The sequence below is a fragment of the Cervus canadensis genome, chromosome 26, assembly GCF_019320065.1.
Source record: "Cervus canadensis isolate Bull #8, Minnesota chromosome 26, ASM1932006v1, whole genome shotgun sequence".
NCBI classification, from domain to species: Eukaryota; Metazoa; Chordata; class Mammalia; order Artiodactyla; family Cervidae; genus Cervus; species Cervus canadensis.
Genome location: NC_057411.1, coordinates 50,760,423 through 50,783,655, shown reverse-complemented (window position 1 = coordinate 50,783,655; position 23,233 = coordinate 50,760,423). Strand labels below are relative to the sequence as shown.

General features: G+C 65.1%; 1 protein-coding gene across 4 annotated transcripts in view; it reads left to right on the top strand.

Moving 5' to 3' along the window:
- Window positions 1–22,989, top strand: part of RGS12 (regulator of G protein signaling 12) — a 118,212-nt gene extending 95,223 nt beyond the window's left edge. The window contains exons 7-21 of one of the 4 annotated variants that reach the window (XM_043447659.1): window positions 2,279–2,448; window positions 2,832–2,924; window positions 3,579–3,722; window positions 4,678–4,857; window positions 5,131–5,284; window positions 6,950–7,026; window positions 7,136–7,304; window positions 8,722–8,912; window positions 9,208–9,281; window positions 9,689–9,815; window positions 11,884–11,980; window positions 13,121–13,200; window positions 13,504–13,657; window positions 15,134–15,565; window positions 22,497–22,989. In XM_043447659.1, the coding sequence (XP_043303594.1) occupies window positions 2,279–2,448; window positions 2,832–2,924; window positions 3,579–3,722; window positions 4,678–4,857; window positions 5,131–5,284; window positions 6,950–7,026; window positions 7,136–7,304; window positions 8,722–8,912; window positions 9,208–9,281; window positions 9,689–9,815; window positions 11,884–11,980; window positions 13,121–13,200; window positions 13,504–13,657; window positions 15,134–15,565; window positions 22,497–22,723 (2,369 nt within the window). In that variant the 3' untranslated portion in view covers window positions 22,724–22,989. The remainder of the gene's footprint in view (window positions 1–2,278; window positions 2,449–2,831; window positions 2,925–3,578; window positions 3,723–4,677; window positions 4,858–5,130; window positions 5,285–6,949; window positions 7,027–7,135; window positions 7,305–8,721; window positions 8,913–9,207; window positions 9,282–9,688; window positions 9,816–11,883; window positions 11,981–13,120; window positions 13,201–13,503; window positions 13,658–15,133; window positions 15,566–22,496) is intronic. The other 3 variants (XM_043447662.1, XM_043447660.1, XM_043447661.1) reach the window with 3 other exon arrangements.
- Window positions 22,990–23,233: the final 244 nt, after the last annotated feature.

Sequence of the window (23,233 nt, the reverse complement as noted above, 5' to 3'; positions counted from 1 at the left end):
GCCACAACTGAGCGCACACACATGGAGAGCTTGTCACGTTCTCTCTCGTAGCTGTGCTCTCAGACGCGGTGTTGACCGTACTCACTGTGGATCCCATCTCAGGGATGGTTCATCTCGGGCCTGGCGTTCGTGCCCTTGGGCCCCCCACCCACGCTGCCCACCCCCGGCATCACACAGCCTGTTCTCACACACGGAGACTCTGAGTCTGTCCCCCCAGCTCTGGGCGCGAGTGCTCTGGGGGTCCTCACTCGGCATTTCAGAGGACTCTGCTGTGCTCTCCTCGTGTTTCTCTGACTTCACTGTTCACGTCTGAGTCTTTGGTCCGTGCAGGGTTTGTCTGGAGCACGCTGGGAGCCCCCACCCTGTTACTGTCCAGGCGGCCGCCGCTGGCCCGCAGTGCTCACTGGTGACCGATGTGTCCTGTCGGCAGAGTGGACGCTTCTGCAGGACGCGGTGTGCCGTGCGTCTGACGTCGGGTGGGGTGGCCCTGCCTCTGTCTTGTGTAGTTGTCCTCACGGATCTCCACACTCGGTTTTGTCCAGTTCTGATAAAGCACATGTGGGGAAGTGTGTCGGGAGGAGAGGTTGACTCAGGGGGTGAGCATCTCTGGTGTTCAGTCAAACGTGGAGCCATGGGGTCTTCCTGGACCCCAGCCCCAAGGAGAGAGGGGAGGGGTGTGAGTGTGAGCTGGCCTGTGAGTGTGTCAGTGTGTGTGTGAGTGTGAGCCGGCCTGTGAGTGTGTCAGTGTGAGTGTGAGGCTGCCTGTGAGTGTGTCAGTGTGAGTGTGAGCTGGCCTGTGAGTGTGTCAGTGTGAGTGTGAGCTGGCCTGTGAGTCAGTGTGAGTGTGAGCCGGCCTGTGAGTGTGTCAGTGTGTGTGTGAGTGTGAGCTGGCCTGTGAGTGAGTCAGTGTGAGTGTGAGCCTGCCTGTGAGTGAGTCAGTGTGAGTGTGAGCCGGCCTGTGAGTGTGTCAGTGAGTGTGAGCCTGCCTATGAGTCAGTGTGAGTGTGAGCCTGCCTGTGAGTGTGTCAGTGTGAGTGTGAGCTGGCCTGTGAGTCAGTGTGAGTGTGAGCCGGCCTGTGAGTGTGTCAGTGTGAGTGTGAGCCGGCCTGTGAGTGTGTCAGTGTGAGTGTGAGTGTGAGCCTGCCTGTGAGTGTGTGAGTGTGAGCCGGCCTGTGAGTGTGTCAGTGTGAGTGTGAGCCTGCCTGTGAGTGTGTCAGTGTGAGTGTGAGCCGGCCTGTGAGTGTGTCAGTGTGGTGTGAGCTGGCCTGTGAGTCAGTGTGAGTGTGAGCCGGCCTGTGAGTGTGTCAGTGTGTGTGAGTGTGAGCTGGCCTGTGAGTGAGTCAGTGTGAGTGTGAGCCTGCCTGTGAGTGAGTCAGTGTGAGTGTGAGCCGGCCTGTGAGTGTGTCAGTGAGTGTGAGCCTGCCTATGAGTCAGTGTGAGTGTGAGCCTGCCTGTGAGTGTGTCAGTGTGAGTGTGAGCTGGCCTGTGAGTCAGTGTGAGTGTGAGCCGGCCTGTGAGTGTGTCAGTGTGAATGTGAGCCGGCCTGTGAGTGTGTCAGTGTGAGTGTGAGCCTGCCTGTGAGTGTGTGAGTGTGAGCCGGCCTGTGAGTGTGTCAGTGTGAGTGTGAGCCTGCCTGTGAGTGTGTCAGTGTGAGTGTGAGCCGGCCTGTGAGTGTGTCAGTGTGAGTGTGAGCCGGCCTGTGAGTGTGTCAGTGTGAGTGTGAGCCTGCCTGTGAGTGTGTCAGTGTGAGTGTGAGCCAGCCTGTGAGTGTGTGAGTGTGAGTGTGAGCCGGCCTGTGAGTGAGTCAGTGTGAGTGTGAGCCGGCCTGTGAGTGTGTCGGAGCACACAGAACCGGAGCTTTCCTCTTGGGGTCTGTGTGTTGGGCTCTAGCAGGGCGGGTCCGGACGGTGCGTGTGTGGGTCCTGCCCCCTGCTGGGCACCGTGGTGCCCTGAGTGACGTGCGTGTCTCTTTGGGTGCCCCTTGCTGGTGCCCCTTGCCCTCTGCTCTGCCCACCGTCACCCGGCCCCGGCTCCAGGTGCCTCAGGACCCTGGGCGGACTCAGCTCGCTCCCTGTGGCTCCTGCAGCCAGGCTGGCCGCGACCTGGGAGTGCCCGTGTCTGGGTGCGCCTCTGCTGCAGGAGGCATGTTCTGTCTCGTCCCCGGTGCCTGACGACGTGGCGGCAGCGTGGGCACTCCCCTCCGCCCAGAGGGGACGGCTCGGGGAGGCGGCGGACAGGAGGGCAGGGCCGTGGTGAGCGAGGTGTCTGTGGCCCGCAGAGCTGACCGGCGCCGACCTGAAGGATTGCGTGAGCAACCACAGCCTCAGCAGCAATGCCAGCCTGCCCAGCGTGCAGAGCTGCCGGCGTCTGCGCGAGCGCAGGGTGGCCAGCTGGGCCGTGTCCTTCGAGCGCCTTCTGCAGGACCCACTTGGCGTTCGCTACTTCTCCGTGAGTCTGACGGGCAGTGGGCACCCCTTCCAGCGGGACTGGGCAGGCGGGGCAGGCGTCTTCCCCTCCTGCCTCAGCCCCAGACTCTCAGGCCCGGGGTTGGAGGGAGCCTCTCTCTGCTGCATCAGGGCCTCTGTGAACCCTCATCCGCTGCCTGCGAGCTGGGTTGGCCCTCGGGAGGGATTCTCGGCTCCTTGGGCATCCCCAGCCTTTGAGTTTGTCTCTAGGGGAACTCTGGAGAGGCGCTTGGCACCTCTGGTTTCTGTGAAAGGGGAAAATCAGAGTAAAGTGGGGAAGAGACAGCACAGTGGTGAGGTCCCCCCACCACTGACGGGCCCTCTTCTGAGGACCATGTGATGGTTAATCAATGGTGTTTTCCTTAGGATTTTCTGAGGAAGGAGTTCAGTGAAGAAAACATTTTGTTCTGGCAGGCCTGTGAATATTTTAATCATGTTCCCGCACATGACAAAAAGGAGGTAGGTTTTTCGGACGGGGATGTGGGGTGGGGGGTGGAGGGTGGGGGTTTCAGTGGAGGTTCACACCTAGTGCGGTCTGAAAAGTCCACGCACAACTTTCACATGATTAAAAAAAATGCCTCTTTCAGAATGTTTCTTAATATATGTGATATTTAATTTTGCCTAAACTTAGCTTTCATAAATGCCTGGAGCCCTAACACTTTCCTCAGCACATGTACTGCCTGCCGCCCAGTGTGGACGGGGAGCTGGGAGAGAATCTGGGGGGGGGTGCATTCCAGGAGCTTCCGTCTGGGCAGCCACGTGCAGGCCGCGTGGGGCGGGCGGGGTCCCGGCGCGACCTGCCCTGAGGCAGCCGGTCCCCGCTTCCCTCTGACCCCCGCGCTCGGCGCCGCAGGGACCGCGTGGCAGGTCCCAGCCCAGATCTTCTGAGCATTCAGATTGCCCTTTGACAGGACCTGGAAAGGAGCCAATTCATTGAAAAGTTTCATGCCGAGCTGGTACTTTCGGTCAGTTTTCAACCAAGAGACGGTTATTAGGTCCCAAGAAAATGCGTCTCCAGTGCCCGGAGTCATGTCAGGCGTTCGGGCTGCAGTGGTGAACAGACACAGAAGGCGTGTGCAGTCTGCGTGTCCGGCTCACACGCTGCCCCGTCAGCTCTCCTACAGGGCCCGCGAGATCTTCAGTAAGTTCCTGGGCAGCAAGGCCACCACGCCAGTCAACATCGACAGCCAGGCCCAGCTGGCGGACGACATCCTCAGCGCCCCCCACCCCGACATGTTCAAGGAGCAGCAACTCCAGGTGACGGCCCTGGCAGGGACAGAGGATGGGGTCCTGGAGGGCTGCTCCCACAGGCACCAGCCCCCGCAGGGAGTGTAGCGGGGCCCCCCGCACTGGGCTCCCATCTCAGGGCCGGGGTTCAGCAGGGCCTGGAGCAGGAAGGCCCAGCACCGCGTCCCTGTCTGTTGGCTCCTCTCTGTGCGTGATCACAGGCTCATGGGCGTCGACACACACAGATCCATAGGTGTTTGGGTCTCTTCAGCTTTAGGACATCACGGTAATGAGAAGTGTTTGTGGGACCTAGTGTCAGAGCCCGTGTCCACGCGGACCCACTGTCAGAGCCCGTGTCCACGCGGGACCCAGTGTCAGAGCCCGTGTCCACGCGGGACCCAGTGTCAGAGCCCGTGTCCACACAGACCCACTGTTGGAGCGCGTGTCCCCTGGCCTCAGCAGAAGTTCCTTCTATTGCCTAGTCACAAGAATTAGGTTAAAAAATGGAGGAAGGTATTATCTTTTTATACATATTTATATATTTGGCTGCACCGGGTCTGAGCTACAGCGTGTGTGTTCTAGTTCCATGACCAGGGATTGAACCTGAGGCCCCTGCATGGGAACCCTGGAGTCTTAGCCACTGGGCCACCAGGGAAGTCCCGAGGAATGTATATTCAAGGCAGGTCTCACTTCCTTTAGATTCTGGTTGCCTTGGTTTCATTCCTGTTTAACAAAGTCAAGGTTGTCCACGACTGCACCTTGCCTGTCCTGAGTCAGCTCAGGCGCTGGCTTCATGTCGGTGTTGGACCGGGCTGTTTGTAAGCGTGACCCCAGGGGCTGGCGTGTTCCAAGAAGCATGATCACACGTTGAGGAGCCTGGGTGACCCCTGCAAGGGAGACAAGGGGCTCTGGGAAGAGGCCTGCACTTTGGGGACCGAGGGTCCAGTTCCGTCTGTGATGGGGCAGCGCTGCGTTTTCCCGGCAGATCTTCAACCTGATGAAGTTCGACAGCTACACACGGTTCCTGAAATCCCCGCTGTACCAGGAGTGCATCCTGGCGGAGGTGGAGGGCCGCCCGCTGCCCGACGCGCAGCAGGTCCCCAGCAGCCCCGTCTCCAAGCACAGTGCCAGCTCAGGCCACTCCAACACGTCCACGCCCAAGAAGGTGCCCACCCGCGCGCCAGCCTTCCCCAGGAGGGCGCTCTGCAGACAGCAGACGTCCCTGTTGGCGTCTTCCCTCACTCGCAGAACCCGAAAGGCCTGCACTCCTGGGGCTCTGGGCGGGGCGGGGGCCAGCTGCTGGTCTGGAGGGGTTGGCGGGCTGCACCTCCCTCGGCGCCCCCGCCTGGGCGTCCCACCCCACTTCCCTTCGCGTGTGTCTCCTGCGACCCTACAGCAGCGTCACGCTGTTTTAATAGCGCTTTCCCTTTGACGGCAGTTGAGCGGAAAATCGAAATCAGGACGGTCCCTGAACGAAGAGCTGGGGGACGAAGACAGTGAGAGGAAGCGGAAAGGCGCCTTCTTCTCGTGGTCGCGGACCAGGAGCACCGGACGCTCCCAGAAGAAGAAGGACCACGGCGACCGTCCCAATGGTTCGTGGTCTGTCCTGTGCGGGGGCTGGGGGCACGGAGGAGCCAGTGTGGGCTGTGCTGTGAGGCGGCCCACGGAGCAGCTGGCTGGGGACGCAGGGCGGCTCCAGGTCCTCTGAGAGGCACGGGGTATGTTCCACCCCCGCCCCCCAGCCTCGGTGCCCTGCGGGGGGCTTAGTGCCTGCCACTCAACCACCGTCTTGCCCGAGCTCTTTGTAGAAAGTTTGGGAGATACAACCAGGAGAAAAGAGGGAAACACAGGTGTCTGCCTTCCGTCCACCCAGGCAGCTCTTGCTTTTCTGCGGTGTGCCGGGGACCATGAGCCTTTGTCGTTTTTTAAAGAAAATGTGACACCATAGCTCGGTTATCAAGCATTTTCAAAATCGTCATTTTATTGTCGCAAATCTTAAAGGTCAGCATTCTAGAGCTTTTTCCCTGTGCTTCTTTCTCGTGTGTGCCTGGGAAGAGAGGGTGAGGGGGGCGGGGGCGTTGCTGAGAGGAGGTGGTGGGGTAGGGGTGCGAGGCAGCGGGGGACGGGCTGTTTATTCCCCACAGACTGCCACGAGCAGGGTTATTTTCCAGCAAGTCACCTGTAGGCTTCAGGCCTGGTCCCCAGGTTTAAACCGGGAGCCCTTTGGGGGCTCAGACAGGGAACAGCTGAGGACGGCGTGGAGGCGGCCTCCAGGGGCAGGGCCCGCGCTGTGCCGGGCGGTGTGTGGAGGGTGTTTGTCTCCTCCTCAGAGCAGCCCGCAATGGGGGCCTTGTGTCCCTTTTACAGAGAGAGGCGTGGGGAGGACTGTGCGCCTGGTGGGGCCCTCAGGCTCCGGGCCGGCCGGGGACCGCTGGGACAGCAGTCTTTCCCCAAAGAAGGGCAGACGGCTGGGGGATGGGGGTGCCGTGGTCAGTGGGGTCAGGGACCCCCGAGGACCCAAGATGAGGGAGGGCCTGCCTTTCTAGGGCTGTGCCCCCAGAGAGGACCCCAGGAGGCCAGGGCCCCCATACCCCGATCTTTAGAGAGCCACCTGGAAGGGGTGCTAAACCCTGAGTCCAGGGCCCTCCCCAGGAGCTCTGACTCGATTGCCTGGCTGTCTGTTGCTTTTGGAAGGTGGTCGGTGGGCCCTGGGGGCCTCCATGTAATCGGGCCCCTGCTCAGCCCCAGGGCCCTGCACAGAGGCCTCATCCGGGAGTCGGCGCTGTGCTCTGGAAGGGCCTTTCTGCGGCAGAGTAGGCGCGACTTTCAGACTATAATTAGCTCTGTTAGTGACCTCAGACAGTGCGATCATCGCTGGTTCAGGACTTCCCAGGAGCTGACGGTGAAGCTGCAGTGACCTGCTGCCTGTTAAGCCGTGTGCGGAGATAACGATTCCGGATTAGTGAGGGGCCTCGAGGCCCTGCACTTGCTGTGTGTTGACTGTGAGGCGGGGGTGGGGGGCGCTCGGCCACGAACAGAGCAGAGCACAGGCCTGGGTCGGGCTCCCGGCTCCGATAGGTGCCAGGGGAGGCCGTGCTGTGCACGGGCCTCCGAGCCAGGCTCCTGTCCTCCCAGTACATCTGTCCAGCCTGAGCCGCTGGGGGTGTGGGGGCCCAGCCATGCTTGGGGAGTGGCTGCATTACGTGAAGAGGCATGAGGCTGGTGCGGTGGTATTCTGAGTGCCCGTGTCCCCGCAGACGCCCTGCACGCCAACGGAGGCCTGGGCCGCCGGGAGTCACAGGGTTCCGTGTCCTCGGCTGGGAGCCTGGACCTGGTGAGTGCCTGCAGAGCCGCCGCCCTCGTCCACGGGGCTTCCAGGAGGAGCGGGGATGGGTGGGAGGGTGCCCTGGAGCACCGAGAATATCTCGGGCTTTATTCCCCAGCGTTTGTTCTCGATCGGGCACGTGGCTCTGGACGCCCACGGGAGCAGCAGGTGCTCCTCTTTGTCTTGGCACCTGCACATCCGCGGGGCGGTGAGCTCCGGTGCCCCGCAGCCGCGCCCGTGTGCTGGGGGTGGTGCCCGACCTGCCCGGCCCCGCGCCCTTCACCCTGGTGAGCCGCCTGCTGGGCCCCCATTTCCAGTGACGTGGAGGAGGCGTTGGCAGACCGGCTGGCTTCTTGGCTGCTGTCTGACGCCAGCTCCGGGAAACCCTGTTGTCAGCAGCCTCGTCTCTTGAAACGGCCAGGCAGGGGTTAGGGCAGGATGCATTTCTTCTCCATCCGGGGCGGCACCAGGCGGAGTTGTCAGGCAGACTGTGCACCAGTCGGCTGTTGCCGCCTCACGGGCCACCCGCGGTCCAGCGGCTTCAAAGTACGTGTCTATCACACGTGCATCCGAGAAGGGCACGCTGGGGCCATTTTCTCTCCGTCTGACACCTACAGACTCGTTTTCTGAAGTCACATTTGGGTGAAAGGGATTTTCCGACCCCAGGAGAGTGTGTTACGAACCTGAGGAGCAGGGTGGTCAGACCTTAGGAGGATGTGTGTGGAGAGCCCCTTTTGGCAGGAGGGGCTCCTGGGGCTCAGGGACCTGGAGGCGCATTGTGGAGGGACCTGGGGTCCGCCCCGGGAGCTGGGCCGCTGTGCGGCTCCGGTCCTGCCCTGGGACCCGGCTCCAAGTGCAGCAAGGGGCCGCCCACCCGCGCTCGCCCCCTCCGCACCACGCGGATACTGCAGCGCTGCTCTGCCCCGGCCCCTTCCCCTGGTAGAGGGAAACGCATCTGCCCGCCGTGAGGCCCGGGCCGCGGGCACCGCAGGCTGCAGCCCCCCGCCTGCCCCCTGGAGGAAGGGCCCGGGGCCCCCTGTGTCCCCACCCCGCCTCCCCCCACCTGCTCCTCTGACCTCGGACGTGTGCTGCTGCCCCTGAGCCTCGGCCTGGCTGCACCCCCTGCCCTGCTGTCAGTCCGGTCCTCCCAGAAAGGCCTCCAGTCCTGGGAGGTCAGGCAGAAAGAGCCAGAAAAGCAACCAGAAGCAGCGGAGGTTGGGCCGCAGGCCCTCAGTGCTGGTCCAGCCTGCCTCACGTGTCTGCGGCCCCCAGACTGAGTGGCAGGCAGGCAGCGCAGTTCATGGACCCCGAGTGGCCCCACGGGGCTCCAGAGGTGACTGCATGCGCTTCTGGGTCAGGGAGGCCAAGACCAGACCCCCCAGAAACCACAGTGGAAAGACCCATCCTGTTCTGAGCAGGAAAGCTGTGTGGTTAGCTGTCAGCCTAACCCTTGTGAGAGTTAGACCCAGAGGTTGGAGGGTGGGCCCATCCGGACGGCACCCGAGGTTGAGACAGGGGCTGGCTCCCTCCCATGTCGGCCGGAGGCCCTGCAATGCAGCGTGCATTTGTCAGAACGGGCTGTGTGCTGGAGCTGGGTGTGCACGGGGGGGCGCCCTGCCCCCGCCCCGGCGTGTGCAAGCAGCGCCAGCCCCGCCCGAGCGCCCCCACCCTGTGCCCACCCCGTGTCTCCCTGTCCCCAGCCAGAGGCCTGCAGAACTCTCGCGCCCGAGCGGGACAAGCCGGCCAAGCACTGCAGCATCCAGCTGCCTGACGGGACGGCCTGCGTGGTGCTGGTCAGGGCGGGGCTCTCCATCAAGGACGTGCTGGCCGGGCTCTGCGAGCGGCAAGGCATCAACGGGGCTGCCGTGGACCTCTTCCTGGTGGGCGGGGACAAGGTACGGCTGCGGGACCTCTGGCCCTTCTCCGGGGGGCGCCTGCCCTGTGGGGATCCTGCTGGTGGGGAGCCAGCCCGCCCGCATCTGTCCACCTCACCCGCGGGCTCCCTGCCGCCTCTGCCGGAGCCCCATCCGGGAGCCTGGCCGGGCTGTGCACTCCCCCTGCGGGCTCCGCAGCCGCGCTGTGCTCCCCGCGGCTGTGCTCCCCGCGGCTATGCTCCCCGCAGTTGGCTCCCCACGGCTGTGCGCCCGGCCCCCGCTGACGTCCCTCTTGGTTTCTTCCATGTGCTTGAAGCCTCTGGTGCTGCATCAGGACAGTAGCATCTTGGAGTCCAGGGACCTGCGCCTAGAAAAACGCACTTTATTTCGGTAAGAAAAATGCAGCTGCCGGTTCCGTAAGGTTTGCGGAGCCACAGGGCCGTTTCTGAAGACTTGATATGCTGGCCTCCGCTCCGCTGGGATGGGAGGGCCAACACCCCCACTGTGAGCTCGGAGGGGGAGGAGTCCCTGGGGCCAGAGGGTCACGCTCCCTGCCAGCGACCACCGTCGGGCTGCACCCGGCGCAGGGCCGTCCCGTGGGGTGGCTGCTGGGGGCCGCCGGGGGGCGGCCCCCGGGTCCTGGAGAAGCCCCTGCAGGCTCTCTCCCGGTGGAACAGGGCTGCCCTGGTGATGGTGACGCCGTGGGTGCCACGCCGCTCTGCTCTCGAGGGAGAGCGTCTGCGTGAGGGTTGCATGTGCGTGTGCAAAGGCGTACTTGTTTCTCCCCCTCCGCCCAGGCTGGATCTGGTGCCGATTAACCGATCGGTGGGACTCAAGGCCAAGCCCAGCAAGCCCGTCACGGAGGTGCTGCGTCCCGTGGCGGCCAAGTACGGCCTGCGCCTGAGTGAGCTGGTGGCCCGGCTGGTGAGTGACCAGGCTGACGGGGTCACGGGGCCCCCTGTGCTCTGAGCTGCCCACGAGCTCCTGCCTGCTGGGGTGCAGTTTGCCCCCAGTCGTCCACGAAGTGGCCTGTGGCATCCAAGGGACGGATGAGGAGCGGCTGGTGGCGCCCAGAGCCCTGGGAGGGTGTCACCTCCACCCGTCTGCCTCCCACCCTGCAGTGGAAACGCTCGCTGTTCATACCCCTGTTGTGCCCTCTGGGTTTGAGTTGAGATTTGGGGGTTTTGGCCCAAGGAGGCCAAGAAAAGAAACAAGGAAAACCCTGCAGCCTCCTGCCATTTGCGCATCTGATCAGGCGTCGGTTCAAGGGCGGGAGCTGCCCGATCCATCCACACCAGACCCTCATGAGCCCGCTAACTGCCCAGCTGCGCACATGCTGAGGGTCTGATGGCACTTCGGCATTTCCCAGCTGGCCATCGGGTTACTTAGTGAACGGGTTAAGGAGGGACAGAGCAGAGCCCCACCCTGTCGCCGGAGGGCGTCTGGGGGTACTCGGGCCAGCAGGCTCGGGGCTGTCCTCACATGAGCCACGTGTTTGCTTTGAAATGTAGTGATTTTGGGACCCACTGGGGGCTTTCTCGTGGCTCAGCGATAAAGAACACGCCTGCAACGTAGGACTCACAGGAGACATCGGTCCCTGGGTGGGGAAGATCCCCTGGAGGAGGAAATGGCAGCCCGCTCCAGGATTCCTGCCTGGAGAAGCCCATGGACAGAGCAGCCTGTGGGCTACAGTCCATGGGGTCGCAAAGAGTTGGACACGTTGAGGAGACTGAGCACACAGTTATGGCCCATTGGTCTGTGTTCTCCTATCTTTACAAAATATACTGTATCAGAGATAGATTGCAAGTATTGTTAGGATTTTTATTTTCTCTGAGACGAGCTCCAGAATTGTTCAGAAATTTTGAAGTGAAGCAGAGGACCAGCCCTGAGGGGAACCCAGGGCTCCCTCCCCCTAGCTTGGGACAGTGGGGGAGGGGACGGGGGGGAGCGTTGCCCCAGAATCTGGAGTCTAGAATGTGCCCGATGGAGAGGCGCATGGCCTGGGTGTCACGTGGCCTCCCTGCCCTCTCTTGATTGAGCTCCTAAGCTGTGGCTTAACGCTCTGTGCCTGTAGCGCTCTCTGTAAAGTGGGGGAGTCAGGGCAGCTTGCTCATGGGGCAGCTGTGGGGCTTCTGTCCCGGGGGGCTGGCTGGCGGGCAGGGCTCCTTCCATGCTGATGCCTGAGCCAGAAGGGTGGTCCAGCCGCTCCAGGGCGAGGGGCTGGGAGAACTGGGGAGGGCAGAATGGGGGCCCCGTGGGTGGTCTCCGAGGTTACGGCTGTCCCGGGACCCTCTTGCGGACCCTCCTGGGTGAGCTGTGGGCCGCTGAGGCCAGAGGTCATGAGCCACCTGGACCTGCTAGCCTTGTCCACTCCCCACTTGGCTGGAGCTCTGGCTGTGTGTCGGGTCCCTAGGTAGTTCAAGAGCCAGACTGCAAGTTCAGATTGTTTTTTGACAGAAACTGTGGGACTCGAACAGCAAAATAGTCTCCCAGGGGAGAAGGGCAGGACCCTGGGCCTCAGACCCGCCTGCTTCCTGCTCTCAGGGAGGGGCGCGAAGCCCCACTGGAGCTTCCTGGCAGACTGAGGAGCAGCGAGGCGGGCTCGGGGTTGCCCCCTCCAGGCTGAGAGTCGTCCTGAGACCTCGGCCAGCTTGACTCGGGGACTCAGCTGTTAGTGGTGCCACCGCGTGCCCTCCACCCCCGAGTCTTCAACCCGACTTGGCGTAGCCCGCAGCTGGCCCCTGCTGATAGCCCCGTTCACGCCGGTTCCTCAGGGTGCCTGTGTTCGGGCAGGCCTGCCAGCGTTTGGGATCCGTGTCATTCTACATCAGGAGTCTGTGGCCAGCCCTGCTGAGGTGGCAGGATGTGGGGTCAGCTGGCCTGTGTGACTCCATCAAGCCTGGGGTGGTCTTGCTGGCAGATGGACCACACGTGGTTGTTCCGGAGAGCTCCAGCCCACATGGGCTGCTCATTGCACCATCTCTGCCTCTAGAGTGGAGAGAAGGAGCCCCTGGACCTTGGGGCCCCCATCTCAAGTCTGGACGGACAGCGGGTCATCCTGGAGGAGAAGGACCCCTCCCGAGGGAAAGGTGAGCGGAGCAATGCCGGGTCCCGGGCTCTGCTGTCTGGGTCTCAGCATGACGCCGTAGAGGGCCGCTAACGGCTTTCGGGTCTCCCGGGGCCCGGCAGCTCCCCGCCATGGCCGAGTTCAAGCCTGACGGGCATCTGATGTGGGCAGGAGCGCTGGGGCCTCGCCGAGTGTGTCTCCTCTGCCAGGAGAAGGGTGACGGGCCCTGCCGAGACCCCGGGGCAGCAGTGTGACCACCGGGGCTCTGTCAGGTCACCTGGCCTCGCCTTGGGTCTCAGGGACCGGCACTCCCCGGAGGACTCAGCCCCTCTCAGGCAGGGGGTAGCGGGGCCATGTCTCCTGCAGGGAGCCCCTGGAGTCCACTGAACAGGGCGAGCTGTGCCGGGAGCTGCCCCATCCCTTTCCCGGGCTGACTCAGCTCTGAAATGGGGCGCCGGTCACTTGTCTGTGCCCCCGGGTGACCGGGGCTGTGGTGGCCTCTCTGCCCTTGGGGCTCCAGCGCAGCCCCTCGTCCCCCTCTGGGCCCATCTGGGTTCTGAGAGTGCAGTGCGCTCTCCCCCTGCCCGGCGGCCGGTCTGGGGGGCGAGCGGCCTGAGCAGGGCCCCCTCCAGGGTCTGATGCGGTGGGACCCCCTGGCCCGTGTGCACAGGTGAGTCTGAAGGTGCAGCTGCAAGCAGGTGTGTGCAGGGGGCAGAATGCTGCTCACAGGCGGGAGGGCAGGACTGCGCCGGCCCGTCCTGGGCCAGAGCAGTGGCCGTGTACCATGAGGGCTGGGGGCCAGCCTGCGGCCCTGACTTGGGGCAGTGGCCATGGTTGAAAATACGTAATGAATGTGACAGCCTCCTACTTTCTAAAGGCGCTCGTGCCCAACAGTCCCCAGGAGGCCCTGTCTCTCACTGCAGAGCCCAGTGAGCATGGTCGCCCTCCCCCCTGCCCTGTCCAGAGGCGGCCAGGCCAGGGCGCTGGTCCTCTGTCCCTTGGCCCTGTGCGGGCACCTCGGCCTGAACGTGATGGAGATAAGGGACCTGAGAAGTTTGGCTTCTGTGCACCTTTGCTCTCAAAGACGGATAAACGTTATTGTGTTGATGTGGAGATGGGCTTGTGGTTCACTGCAGTATAAAGTCGATCTCGCTGTGTTCAGCGTCCACAGATAAACAGAGAGCTGCGCCGGTCAGACAGAGCACAGCTGGAAACGCCAGCTCCAGGAATCACTCGGCTACGGTAATTTCCCCTCACCCCACACCTGCGATGCTCGGGGGCGGCGGCCCCAGCAGCATTTGGGCCTGTGCCCCGGGGTGGGGGGTTCTTCTAGGGCCCCTTTGTGGTGCCTGCTCCCACTGGCCTGGGAATCGCTGGGTGGGTGTGTGTACCTCACATGCAGTCTTTATTGCGATTGACTTTTCTGCAATGCATGTAAAGCCCAAATCCGTGCAGTCTGTGTTTCCAAGTCCCCTGTTATGTAACTGATGAACGTGCTATCGTGTCTGCAACGTGAGTGGAACTTTGACTTTCCTTCTGACGCAGGGAGAGGAGAGAACGCTAGGCAAGTCTAATTCTATTAAAATTAAAGGAGAAAATGGGAAGAATGCTAGGGAGCCCCGGCTTTCAAAGAGAGAAGAATCTATTGCAAAGATTGGGAAAAAAAAATATCAGAAAATTAATTTGGACGAAGCAGAGGGTACGTGTACTTTTTAAAACTTGCACGTTTTTCGTGAATGCATAGGATCCCTAGACCCTTCTCTGGGTTATGCCGCCGGGGTGACTGTGACCCCTTCTCACTGAGAAGTCGCCCGTGTGGGTATGCAGCTGTCGGTGTAACCTTACTAAAGCCCCAGTTTTCAGACAGAGGGCCGGGCCTTTCAGGAGTTAGGGAGCCCCGGCCTGGGGCTGCAACAGGTGGTCTCAGGGTCCCTGGGGCGGGTCCTCGTCAGGAGGGGGGCCCTCGCGGGGGGCGGGTCCTGTCAGGGGGCGGGCCCTCATCAGGGGGCGTGCCCTCATCAGGGGGCGTGTCCTCACCAGGGACGGGTCCTCGTCCGGGGGCGGGTCCTCGCGGGGGGCGGGTCCCAGGTGAGGCGGAGCCCTGACTTCGCTGACCGCCCTGGTCAGAGGCCCGGAGGGGACGCTGTGTGTCAGGCCGTGGGGGCCGGCCGCCCGCGCTGCCCCGGGACCGCAGGCCGGAGGAGGGCAGCGCGTGAGAGACAGGGAGGCGGGAAGCTCTCCCTCCAGAAGCCAGTAACACAGAGAAGCGCTCGGAGCAGCTCGGCTTAGAGCTGCCCTGGACCCGGCAGCGCTTCCGCTCGGCCGGCTCGTCGCAGCTCCGGTGCTGCCCGGCCGCACCCGCGCCGAAGCGCCCGCCTTCTGAGCGCCCTCAGGTGTGAGGCTGCAGGCTGCTTGTTGGTCAGAAGCTAAGACTGTAACCTTAGTTAGCTAAGCTAACCCCAAGAAGGCTCAGTGTTAGACACCGTCTACCCAGGAGGGTGGACTCGAGTTACAGCTGAGAACCCACCCCGGTAAGAACAGGCTTCCCGGGTGGAGCTAGCCGTAAAAGGAACCCACTGGCAGTGCAGGAGACAAAAGAGACGCGGATCGACCACGGGGTGGGGACGATCTGGAGGAACACACGGCACCCCACTCCAGTATTCTTGCCTGGAGAATCCCATGGACAGGAGCCTGGGGAGCTACAGTCCGTGGGGTCACCAAGAGTCGGACACGGCTGAGCGATTAACACTTCCACTTTCAAGAACAGGAAGGGCTCTGGGGGGCATCCAGGAAGCTAGAGTACCTGGCCAGGGGTGCCGCAGGCGGGTGTCCCGGAGCAGCGGGAGGGGGTCGAGGGCCAGGCACCGCTCACAGGCCCAGGTGGTGCCCAAGGACGCCCGCACGCGGGTTCACGGGTGCCGGACACCTGGGCTCCTGGTTCTGTCAGGCCGTGGCGTCTGGTCAGCAGCTTCCCTCCTGCTCAGAAGGGAACCAGGTGGCTGCTGCCCCGGCACCCAGAGCCAGTCCAGGGAGGACCTGCAGCCTCCCGGGCTCTGGTCGGAGACTAGAGGGTGGGAAGGCCCGGGGCAGCTGGACGGAACTTCTAGCCGCGCGCTTGCCCGTGGGCCGGAGGGGACCCGCTCTAAAACCTGGTCACTGTGGGTTTTCTTGTTAGAGTTTTTTGAGCTCATTTCCAAAGCTCAGAGCAGCAGAGCAGACGACCAGCGCGGGCTGCTGAGGAAGGAGGACCTCGTGCTGCCCGAGTTCCTGCGTCTGCCCCCCAGCCCCCCAGGGCTCGCCCCCTCACCTTCAGCCGCTGCCAAGGCCTTCGACCCGAGACCTGTGACGGGTCACGGGGAGGAGCGGGCACCCCGGCCCCGAGAAAGCCCGGCCAGCAGCCCCGGCTCCGGCGACAGCCTGCCCCTCGGCGCCCCCGGGACCCCTAGCCCGCCGGCGCAGGAAGTGGAGGCCGGCAGCGTCCAGACCGAGGAGGGCGAGCACGTGGCCGACCTGACGCTCACGGGGGAGGGGGACATCAGCAGCCCCAACAGCACGTTCCTGCCGCCGCCCCCCACCCCGCGGGACGCGGCCGCACCTCCGAGACCAGGTACCTGCGGGCGCGCCGCCCCTGCTCCCCTTTGACTGCCCTCCTCCCGCTGGCCCCGTGCCATCCGCCCGGCGCTGGCGTTGTCCACACAGTTTCCAATTAAAACGAGAGGGCGGTGGGAAGTGAATCCCCCGCCCGGAGTCTCTTGAGGGAGGGTTCAGCGTGCTTCCTCCTCGGTGACCGTGCTTGTCCTGGCTGCCCCCGCCCTCTCTGAGAGGGCCCAGCGCCGCTGAGGTCGGAGAGTGGCCAGGACGGTGGGAGGGGGCGGCGGGCAAGGAGGAGGCCTCCTGTGGGGGGCGCTCATGAGCGGCGCCCCCACCGGGCCTGGCGCGCCCCGCTGTGCCTCTCCCCAGTTCGGGGCAGTAATGCCACCAAGCAAGGCCCTGGGGATTTCTGAAAAATGTGTGTTATTTTTACAATCTAGATCGCTAGCACTTTCAGTATTTTAATCTCAAGACCGAAAAAAAAAAGTATTTGTCTTGAGCAAGTGGGAGAAGCCCTATGTGGCTTAGAGCCCGAGGCTCATGGTGACCCCCCAGGTCCGGCCGCGGGGGGCTGCTCCCCCTCACCACATCGGTCAGAGCACGTGGGGGCCCGTGGGCCTGGGGTTCCCTGACCCGGGAGGTCAGCACGGTTCGTCCAAACGGAAGCGTGAACGTGTCACGTGAGCCGGTCCCGAGACGCACGAATGTTGGCTGAGGAAGGGAGGCCCCTGGCCTCGTGGAGAAGGGCCTCAGGGGGCACTCCGCCCGCCTGCCGAGGGCCACGCCCGTGCCCGGCCCGCGGGCGGGGCGGCTCCTCGCTGTGGGCTTCTCCACCGCCGGGAAGGCCCCCTTTGCCTGAGTCTTGCCTGGGATGGGTCCTCCGGGACCTGCAGCCGCATCTCTGGGGACCCCGGGCTGCGGTGGTCTGGCTCGGTGCGCGGGGTGCCGGCTCTGGACAAGGGGCTGTGTGGGCGGGCTCCCCGCGGGGACCACGCAGGGCCTTCCTTCTCGCATGTGGCCTGCTCTGCGACGCCGTCTCCCCTTCCATCCCCTGCACACCGTGCAGCTGCATCTGTGCTTTGAGTCTGTGCTCCTTCAGGAGAAATAAACTCTGCGTCTGACCACCGGACTGCTTGAAAAGTCTTTCCTCCTTCATTTGAAAACCTATTTTCTCTTTAGAAAACGATAGGTGTATTTTAATCCATGGCAAACACTGCACATTTTCGTGTAATTCATTGTTTAATATACTGGCATTTGAAAATAGACCACTCTAGATACACTTGGGAGCCTCGGGTGTGTCTGCAGAGAGAGCTGCATGAGGGCGGGATGAGGGGGGTGTGGCTGGGGAGGGGGCGCTGGACGGGCAGACACAGCGCACGGCAGGGGGGCAGCGGGGGATGGCTCTTCCCTCCCTGAGCCCTGGGGTTAGGGGTCGGATGGCTCAATGTGGGGGGTGCCGGCGCTGCTGGGTGAGGTGGCCTAGCCGGATCCTTCCGCCTCGCCCCCAGTGACCCCAGAGCGCAGGCGTGCTGGCTGCTTGCGGTCCAGCTACCTCCTCCCCAGCTCCACACTCCGCTCGGGCATCGAGCCCACGCGGTTTACCCAGTGGGGCCTCTTTCTGCCCCTCGCTCCTGAGCCTGGGCAGGGTGACGGGTGGGTCCCTGCATCTCCCGGCACATTGCTGGGGCCATGTGAGCCCCATCCCCACCCCCGCACCCCCGTGCACTGGTGGGTAGGAATCCAGGTCATGGCCAGTGCCGGCAGCTACTCCTGACCACCGTGGCCACCCCCACCGCCCCCCAGCCCCCAGCGAGGTGGGGGCCCTGGATGCTTGCCTCCTTGGGCGTCCTAGGGGGTGCTCACCAGAGGGACCCTCCCCTCCTCCCGTGAGCCTTGGGCTCACCTTGGTGACTCAGAACAGCACCGGGGGTTCCCCAGCCAGTGGGGGCACTGTGGGCACCCTTAGGCCAGTGTGCTTATTCTTGGGGTCCATTGGCAGGTTTCAGGCAGCGTTCGTCCCCAGTTATAGGTACTGTGAGTTGTTTCCTAGAGGGTGGCCATGGAGATCCTTCTGTCCAGGGTGAGAGGCAGCACGGCCATGCCGCCAGGCCGTGAGATGTGGAACCCAGGGCTGCCAGCTCTGTGCCACCCCGAGGAGAGGGTCTCGTCAGGGTGGGCCTCGGTCCCCAGCGCCCACGTTCAGAGGCCTGTCAGAGCCCTTGGGACGGACGCGTGTCCAGCGCGGTCTCCACGCAGGGCACGGCCTTGCCGCATGGCCTGCCGCGGATTTGGTCTTGTTAACCTGTTTGGTGTCCAGCAAAGCCCCAGGAGGTGGTGGGCACGTCCCGTCCCGGGGAGCATCGGCTGGGTCCTTGGCCCCGATGGAGCAAGTGTCAGGCCCAAAGACGTTGTCCAGGGCCCTGCAGAGGGCTCAGGGCTCACTCAGGGGGTCGAGACGCCCCTGTCCACGTGGGTGGGTGTGGCGAGGGCGTGGGAGTCACCCCGAAGGGCCTTGTGTTCCCAGGGAGACAGCAGGGTGTTCAAGGCCGAGGAGAGGAGCCGTTGCAGCGCTGACTGGTGGGGCCCGGCCCAGCACCCCGTTGCCCCCAGGTGTCGGGCGGGGTGGGTCCTGGCCTTGCCCCCGGCTGAGCGCTCAGCGGGGTGCCATAACCCGGGTGCGGGCTTGACCCTTTGGGACCTGCTGTCGGGCGCTGGGCTGAGAGAAGTGTGTCCTTCCGCGCCCGCTCTGCCCACGGACGGGCCCTCTGCCCCCGCCAGGCGCTGGGCAGGCTTCCCCCTCCTGTTGCCCGGCAGCGCTGGGCGGTGGGGCCTGGGTCAGGGGTCGAGCCCTCCCTTACCCTTCCCGAGGAGCCCTCGCCACCATCCTGGCCCCGCTGGGGGCTCAGCCCGAGGAGCACTGGATGGGGCGGAAGCCCCCTGCCCTGGGGACTCGTAGCCCTGCACCGAGTCCCGGGCCCCCAGAGGCACGTCCAGTCCCCAGAGCGGGAGGGGCCCGCAGTCACTTCTCGGCGGATCCAGGAAGTGCTGCCACGTGGCCGTCCCGCCAGGGGTCGCTGTGGCCTAGTAAATCGGTTTCCATGGAAACCGGGGCGGGGCGCGTCACCCAGGCAGACAGGGCCACGCCCTCCACTGGGCAGTGTAGGCGGCCAGACCGCGTGCCCTCGGGGTGGCCCCGGGTTCCAGGAGCCCCTCTGCCCCTGTCCGCCCGTCCCCCACCCCAGCCTGGGCCCCCAGCCACAGCCTTGGTATGTCTCACCTGCTAATGCCCAGGTGAGGCGGGAGCCCTGGGCCGCGGACAACCAGGGAAGCCCGCCTGGCTCCACAGCGGGCCGCTACCTGCGCCCAGGACGTCAGGGCCTCCTGGGACAGCTGTGCAGGTCTCCCCAGCACGGAGCCCAGCCCCGTGTGCCTGCTCCAAGTGCCTCCCGCCCCGGCCACCTCCTCTGCACTTTGTCCATTCAGCCGTCCCCTCTCCAGCAGTGGCTTGGCCCTTCCATCTGGGCTGCAGAGGGGCACCCCCACCGCACACACCTACCTTCCAAGGTAGACGGGGCGGCTGCTGGACTTTCTCAGGGACACGTGGGTGCTCGGGGGTCCCGGGAGGGCAGCCCTCAGCCAGGGCTGTATCCAGAACCCCCTTTCCAGCACAGCACCCCGACCTTGCCCTGGCCAGGACGGACCTGAGCGGACCTCCCACAAGATGTCCCAGGCTCCCATCTCCACCCGGCCAGCTCCCCGGCCTCCCTGGGACTAACCGAGCTGGCCCAACATGGCCCCAGCATGGGTGAGGACAATTCCGTCCTCCTGGCCACTCAGGTCGCTGGCCCTGGGTCTCTGCTGCATGTCTGTCCCCCTCGCGTCCCCTTCTCCGTGTCTACCCTGAGTGCCCCGCAGGTGCCATGCCACCTGACCTCTGGGTCTCTCCCAGTGGAAGCCACGGGACGCTGGTGGCTGGTAATACGACCTCCGCCACCTCCGCTGGGGCAGCCCTGCCCACACCCTCGCCCCCAGGTCTGCCCGCCTGCGTTCCGTGTGGCCCCCCAACCTGCCCTGTGCTGCCATGGGCTGCAGCCCTGGCACCTGGCACCTGCAGCAGGCACCCCCCACCCCATCACAGACACACGCTGGGGGCTGGGGTGGGGGGAACCTCGTGTGAACCAGGGCTTCAGTTGGGCTGTTCCCTGACTTGCCCTTGGGGGCCCAGGCAGCCTCCGTGGAAGGGAGCTGAGTGGGATGGGGTTCCCAGGGCCAGCGGGGGCCTTGCAAGGGCCCAGCAGGTCTGGAGGCTGAGGCCAGACCATGACCCTGGGGGTGGCTGCGGGGTCAGGCTGCACCAAGGCCGTCGGGAGCCCCGCCGGCCCCCCAAAGGAGGATCCTTCTCCCGACGTGGAGCCTTGAGGGCCAGAGCAGATCAGCTGCTAGCTAGGAGCTGCCCGGAGGGTCCCAGGAGGGGCTCTTTGGTCCCAGCTGCTGTGAGGGGTCCAGCAGGGGGCCCCCAGGGAGGGGCTGGCTGTGCCAGTCAGAAGCACAGAATCCAGTCGGCCAGGGGTCCTGGCCTGTGACCCCTGGGGCAGCTCGAGGGGTGGTCAGTGAAGTTCCGGCTCTGGCCCCACGTGTGGGGTCTGGGGAGATGTTGGACAGAGGACTCGGGCCAGCTGGTGCCAGGAGTGAGCCTGGTGTACAGGGCAGCTCGGCTTCCTTGGAAGAAGTGGCCCTTGAGCTCTGGGTGGGGGGTGGGGGGTCCTCTGTGCTCCGCCCCTGACAGGAGGGTCACGGGGAGGCCGGGAGAGCAGTTGCCATGGGCAGGCCCTGGCACAGAGGCTGTGCCCCTGACACTGAGTCACAGGCCTGGGGCTGCCGCTGCCTCGGAGGAGCAAGTCTGGGTGGCGGGAGGAGCCTGGACTGCAGCCGCCCTCCTGAGACGCACCCATCCCGAGCCCGCGGCTGGGCCCACCCTGCTTGCCAGCCTCTGTCCTCCTGGCGGGTCCATCCGAGCGGGGCTGGACAGGAGCGGGCCGTGTCACGTGGTGTGTGTGGGCTCACAGGCCTCTTCATGCTCCAGACAGGTGCCCCAAGTGGGGGCCAGCGGCTGAGGAGCACACCCCCGCCCGTCCCCACCGCCCCAGATCCAAGGGCAGGCCAGCCCCACCCCATGGCTTCCTGGCCCCCGGGGGGCTGACTGGCAAGCACGTGACAGGCCCAAGTGGAATGTTTGTTGAATAACTAAAGGACTGATGGTCTGGGAGGAGCATCTTTCCCGGGCTGCTCCGCTGGACCCTGGGAGCCCTGGAGAGGCCACTTCCCTTGCAAATGCTCCACCCCTACCGTCACACTGCCCGAGCAGAACGCGTGTGGCTGGGCAGCCCCCCTGGGAGGCGCAAGGCTGATCCGCCGTGGGCGTCCCTTCTGCCACCTCTGTCAGAGGACGCCGGGCCCCTGCCTCTGGCTTAGACTTGCCCCAGGGGTCCTGGGGGCCACGGAGCAGCTGGGGAAGCAAGGTGCAGACCCCCGCGGCCACCCCCCCTCACTCGTAGGCCTCTGGTCCGCAGAAGGAGCTGTCTGCACCCTCCCCCGCAGGTGGGGAGGGGCGGTCAGGGGAGTGGGACCCTGTGTTCCTGAGCTGGAGCCCCCTCCTCTAGCCTGTCCACCGGGGGGCCGGGGCTGGTGTGTCTTCCCCTGCACCCCAGACATCGGAGGGTCCTTGCTCTTAGGCTCACCGAGACCACCCCAGACACGCTGCGTCCCGCCTACACCTGGCCCAATCGGGGTCTGGAGTCGCGCCTGTGTCCCTGAGCCTGGCGCCTGTCCTGGGGGTGAACCTGGGGAGCCCAGTGTCGGGGCTGAGGCTGAGGGCCCGCCCAGTGCCCTGTGCCCTGCCCACACCTGCCTGGCTCCTGGGGACCTCACTCTGTCCCGCTGGGGCTCCACCCGGGACCAGCCAGGGCAACAACGGCAGTGACCACCGCCTGGGGTGGTGGGCGGGGAGGTGTGGCTGCCTACCCCAGCGTCTGGAAGCTTCCAAGGCAGTCCCAGGCAGCCTGGAGCTCCTGGGGGTGAAGGGGGAACTTGGAGTCAGGGCCTGGCTGCTCCGATCAGCGAGCAGGCTGGAGAAAGGGGCGCTTGGCCTGCGGTGTTGCTGGCAGAGCGGGAGAGCGTGGAGGGGGGGCGCCCGGCAGGTGGACCACGGCAGGGCCAGGTCAGGAGGGCCCCGGGGGCCCCCTGCCCACCCTGGCCTGGGGGCCACGGCCCTGAGAAGCCAGCAGTGCGGCCCGTGGGTGCAGACCCCGAGTGCCTGCGGAGGGCTTTGCTCCCAGTGTCCGGCCCGTCTGCGACAGCCCCACCCAGCACTCCGTGCTCCCGAGCCCAGCAGTGCGCGTCTCTCTGGAGCCCCCATCACGACCACCTCCCCGATGCCCCTCGGCTGCAGACAGCCCCCCACCCTGGGGAGGAGAACAAGGGGCGGTGGGGGGCGGCGGGGAGCTGCCCCGCCTCGGGGCCCAGCTGGGCGGGCAGCCCTAGGTGGGTAAGCTGTCCCGTCTCCTGGCTGCACTGGACCCGCGCAGGGAGCCCCGGGTGTCCCCTTGCCAGACGAGGGGCCCCGCTGGCCCCAGCACCCCAAGCCTCCCAGGCCCGGCACCTCCAGACCCCACCCCCAGCACTCAGGATCGCAGCTGCCCTCACCCCTGCCCGCTCCCCGGAGACCGCTACCCGCCTCGACCTGGGACCCTCCTCGGGGTGCCTGCTGAGTGCTCCCAGGAGCAAAGGCCGAGGGGCCGCAGGGCAGAGGTCACCGCCCCTGGGACGCACGGGGCGGAGGCGGGGCTGGTGCGGGGAACCCCTTGGCAGGGTCTGAGCGAGGAGGGCGTCTGGGGTCTCCCGCCAGGGTGGGCAGGCGGGTGACAGCCTCTCTCCTCTCCCCGTGACAGCAGGTGGGGCCCGTGGCAGCCGACGCCCCCCGGCCAGCACAGTCACGGACATGGACCGAGTTGCTGGTGCACCGCCGGGGCCGGCCAGCAGCGTCCCAGGGGTGCGGATGGCCCCCTGGAGGCCACGGGCCGGCGGGGCCCCAACGTCGGCCCGCCCCACCCCGAGCCCTGTCCCCGGAGGGCCCGCCAAGCCCAAGGCCAGCCCGCACCACGCCACCTTCGTCTGAGGCTGCCGCCCGCCAGCCAACTCTGCGGACCCTGCACCCAGGCTGCCGGCTGGGACATGTGCGTGGAGAGTGGTGGTCTTCAGGGGGCAGCTGAGCCCCCCATCGGGGGCCTCGGACAGGCCAGGTCAGCTGCCCCCAGGGGCCTGGCCTCAGAGGCCCGCCAGGGCCAGCTCAGAGGGCTGGTGGTCCGGTCCCTGCTGCTTGGAGCCCAGCCTTCCCGCAATAAAGTGTCAGTGCGGACCCGACTGTCAGCCTCGTGCTGGGTCCGGGGGCAGAGGCCCTGTCCCCAGGGAGCCGTGGCCCCCGTGGCCCCGGGCACATCGCGAGGACAGGCTGGGGAGAACCGGCTCAGGGGGGCGAGGTCAGAGGCAGGCAGGGAGACAAGGCTGACCTCAGGGGGTGCAGGGCCCAGCGTGTGGGCAGCTGGCTGAGGTCCTGCGACGTCCAGGCCCCATCTTGTCTGCTCCACGCCGTCTGCCAGGGGCCCCGCAGGGTCGTCCTCTTGGGGCG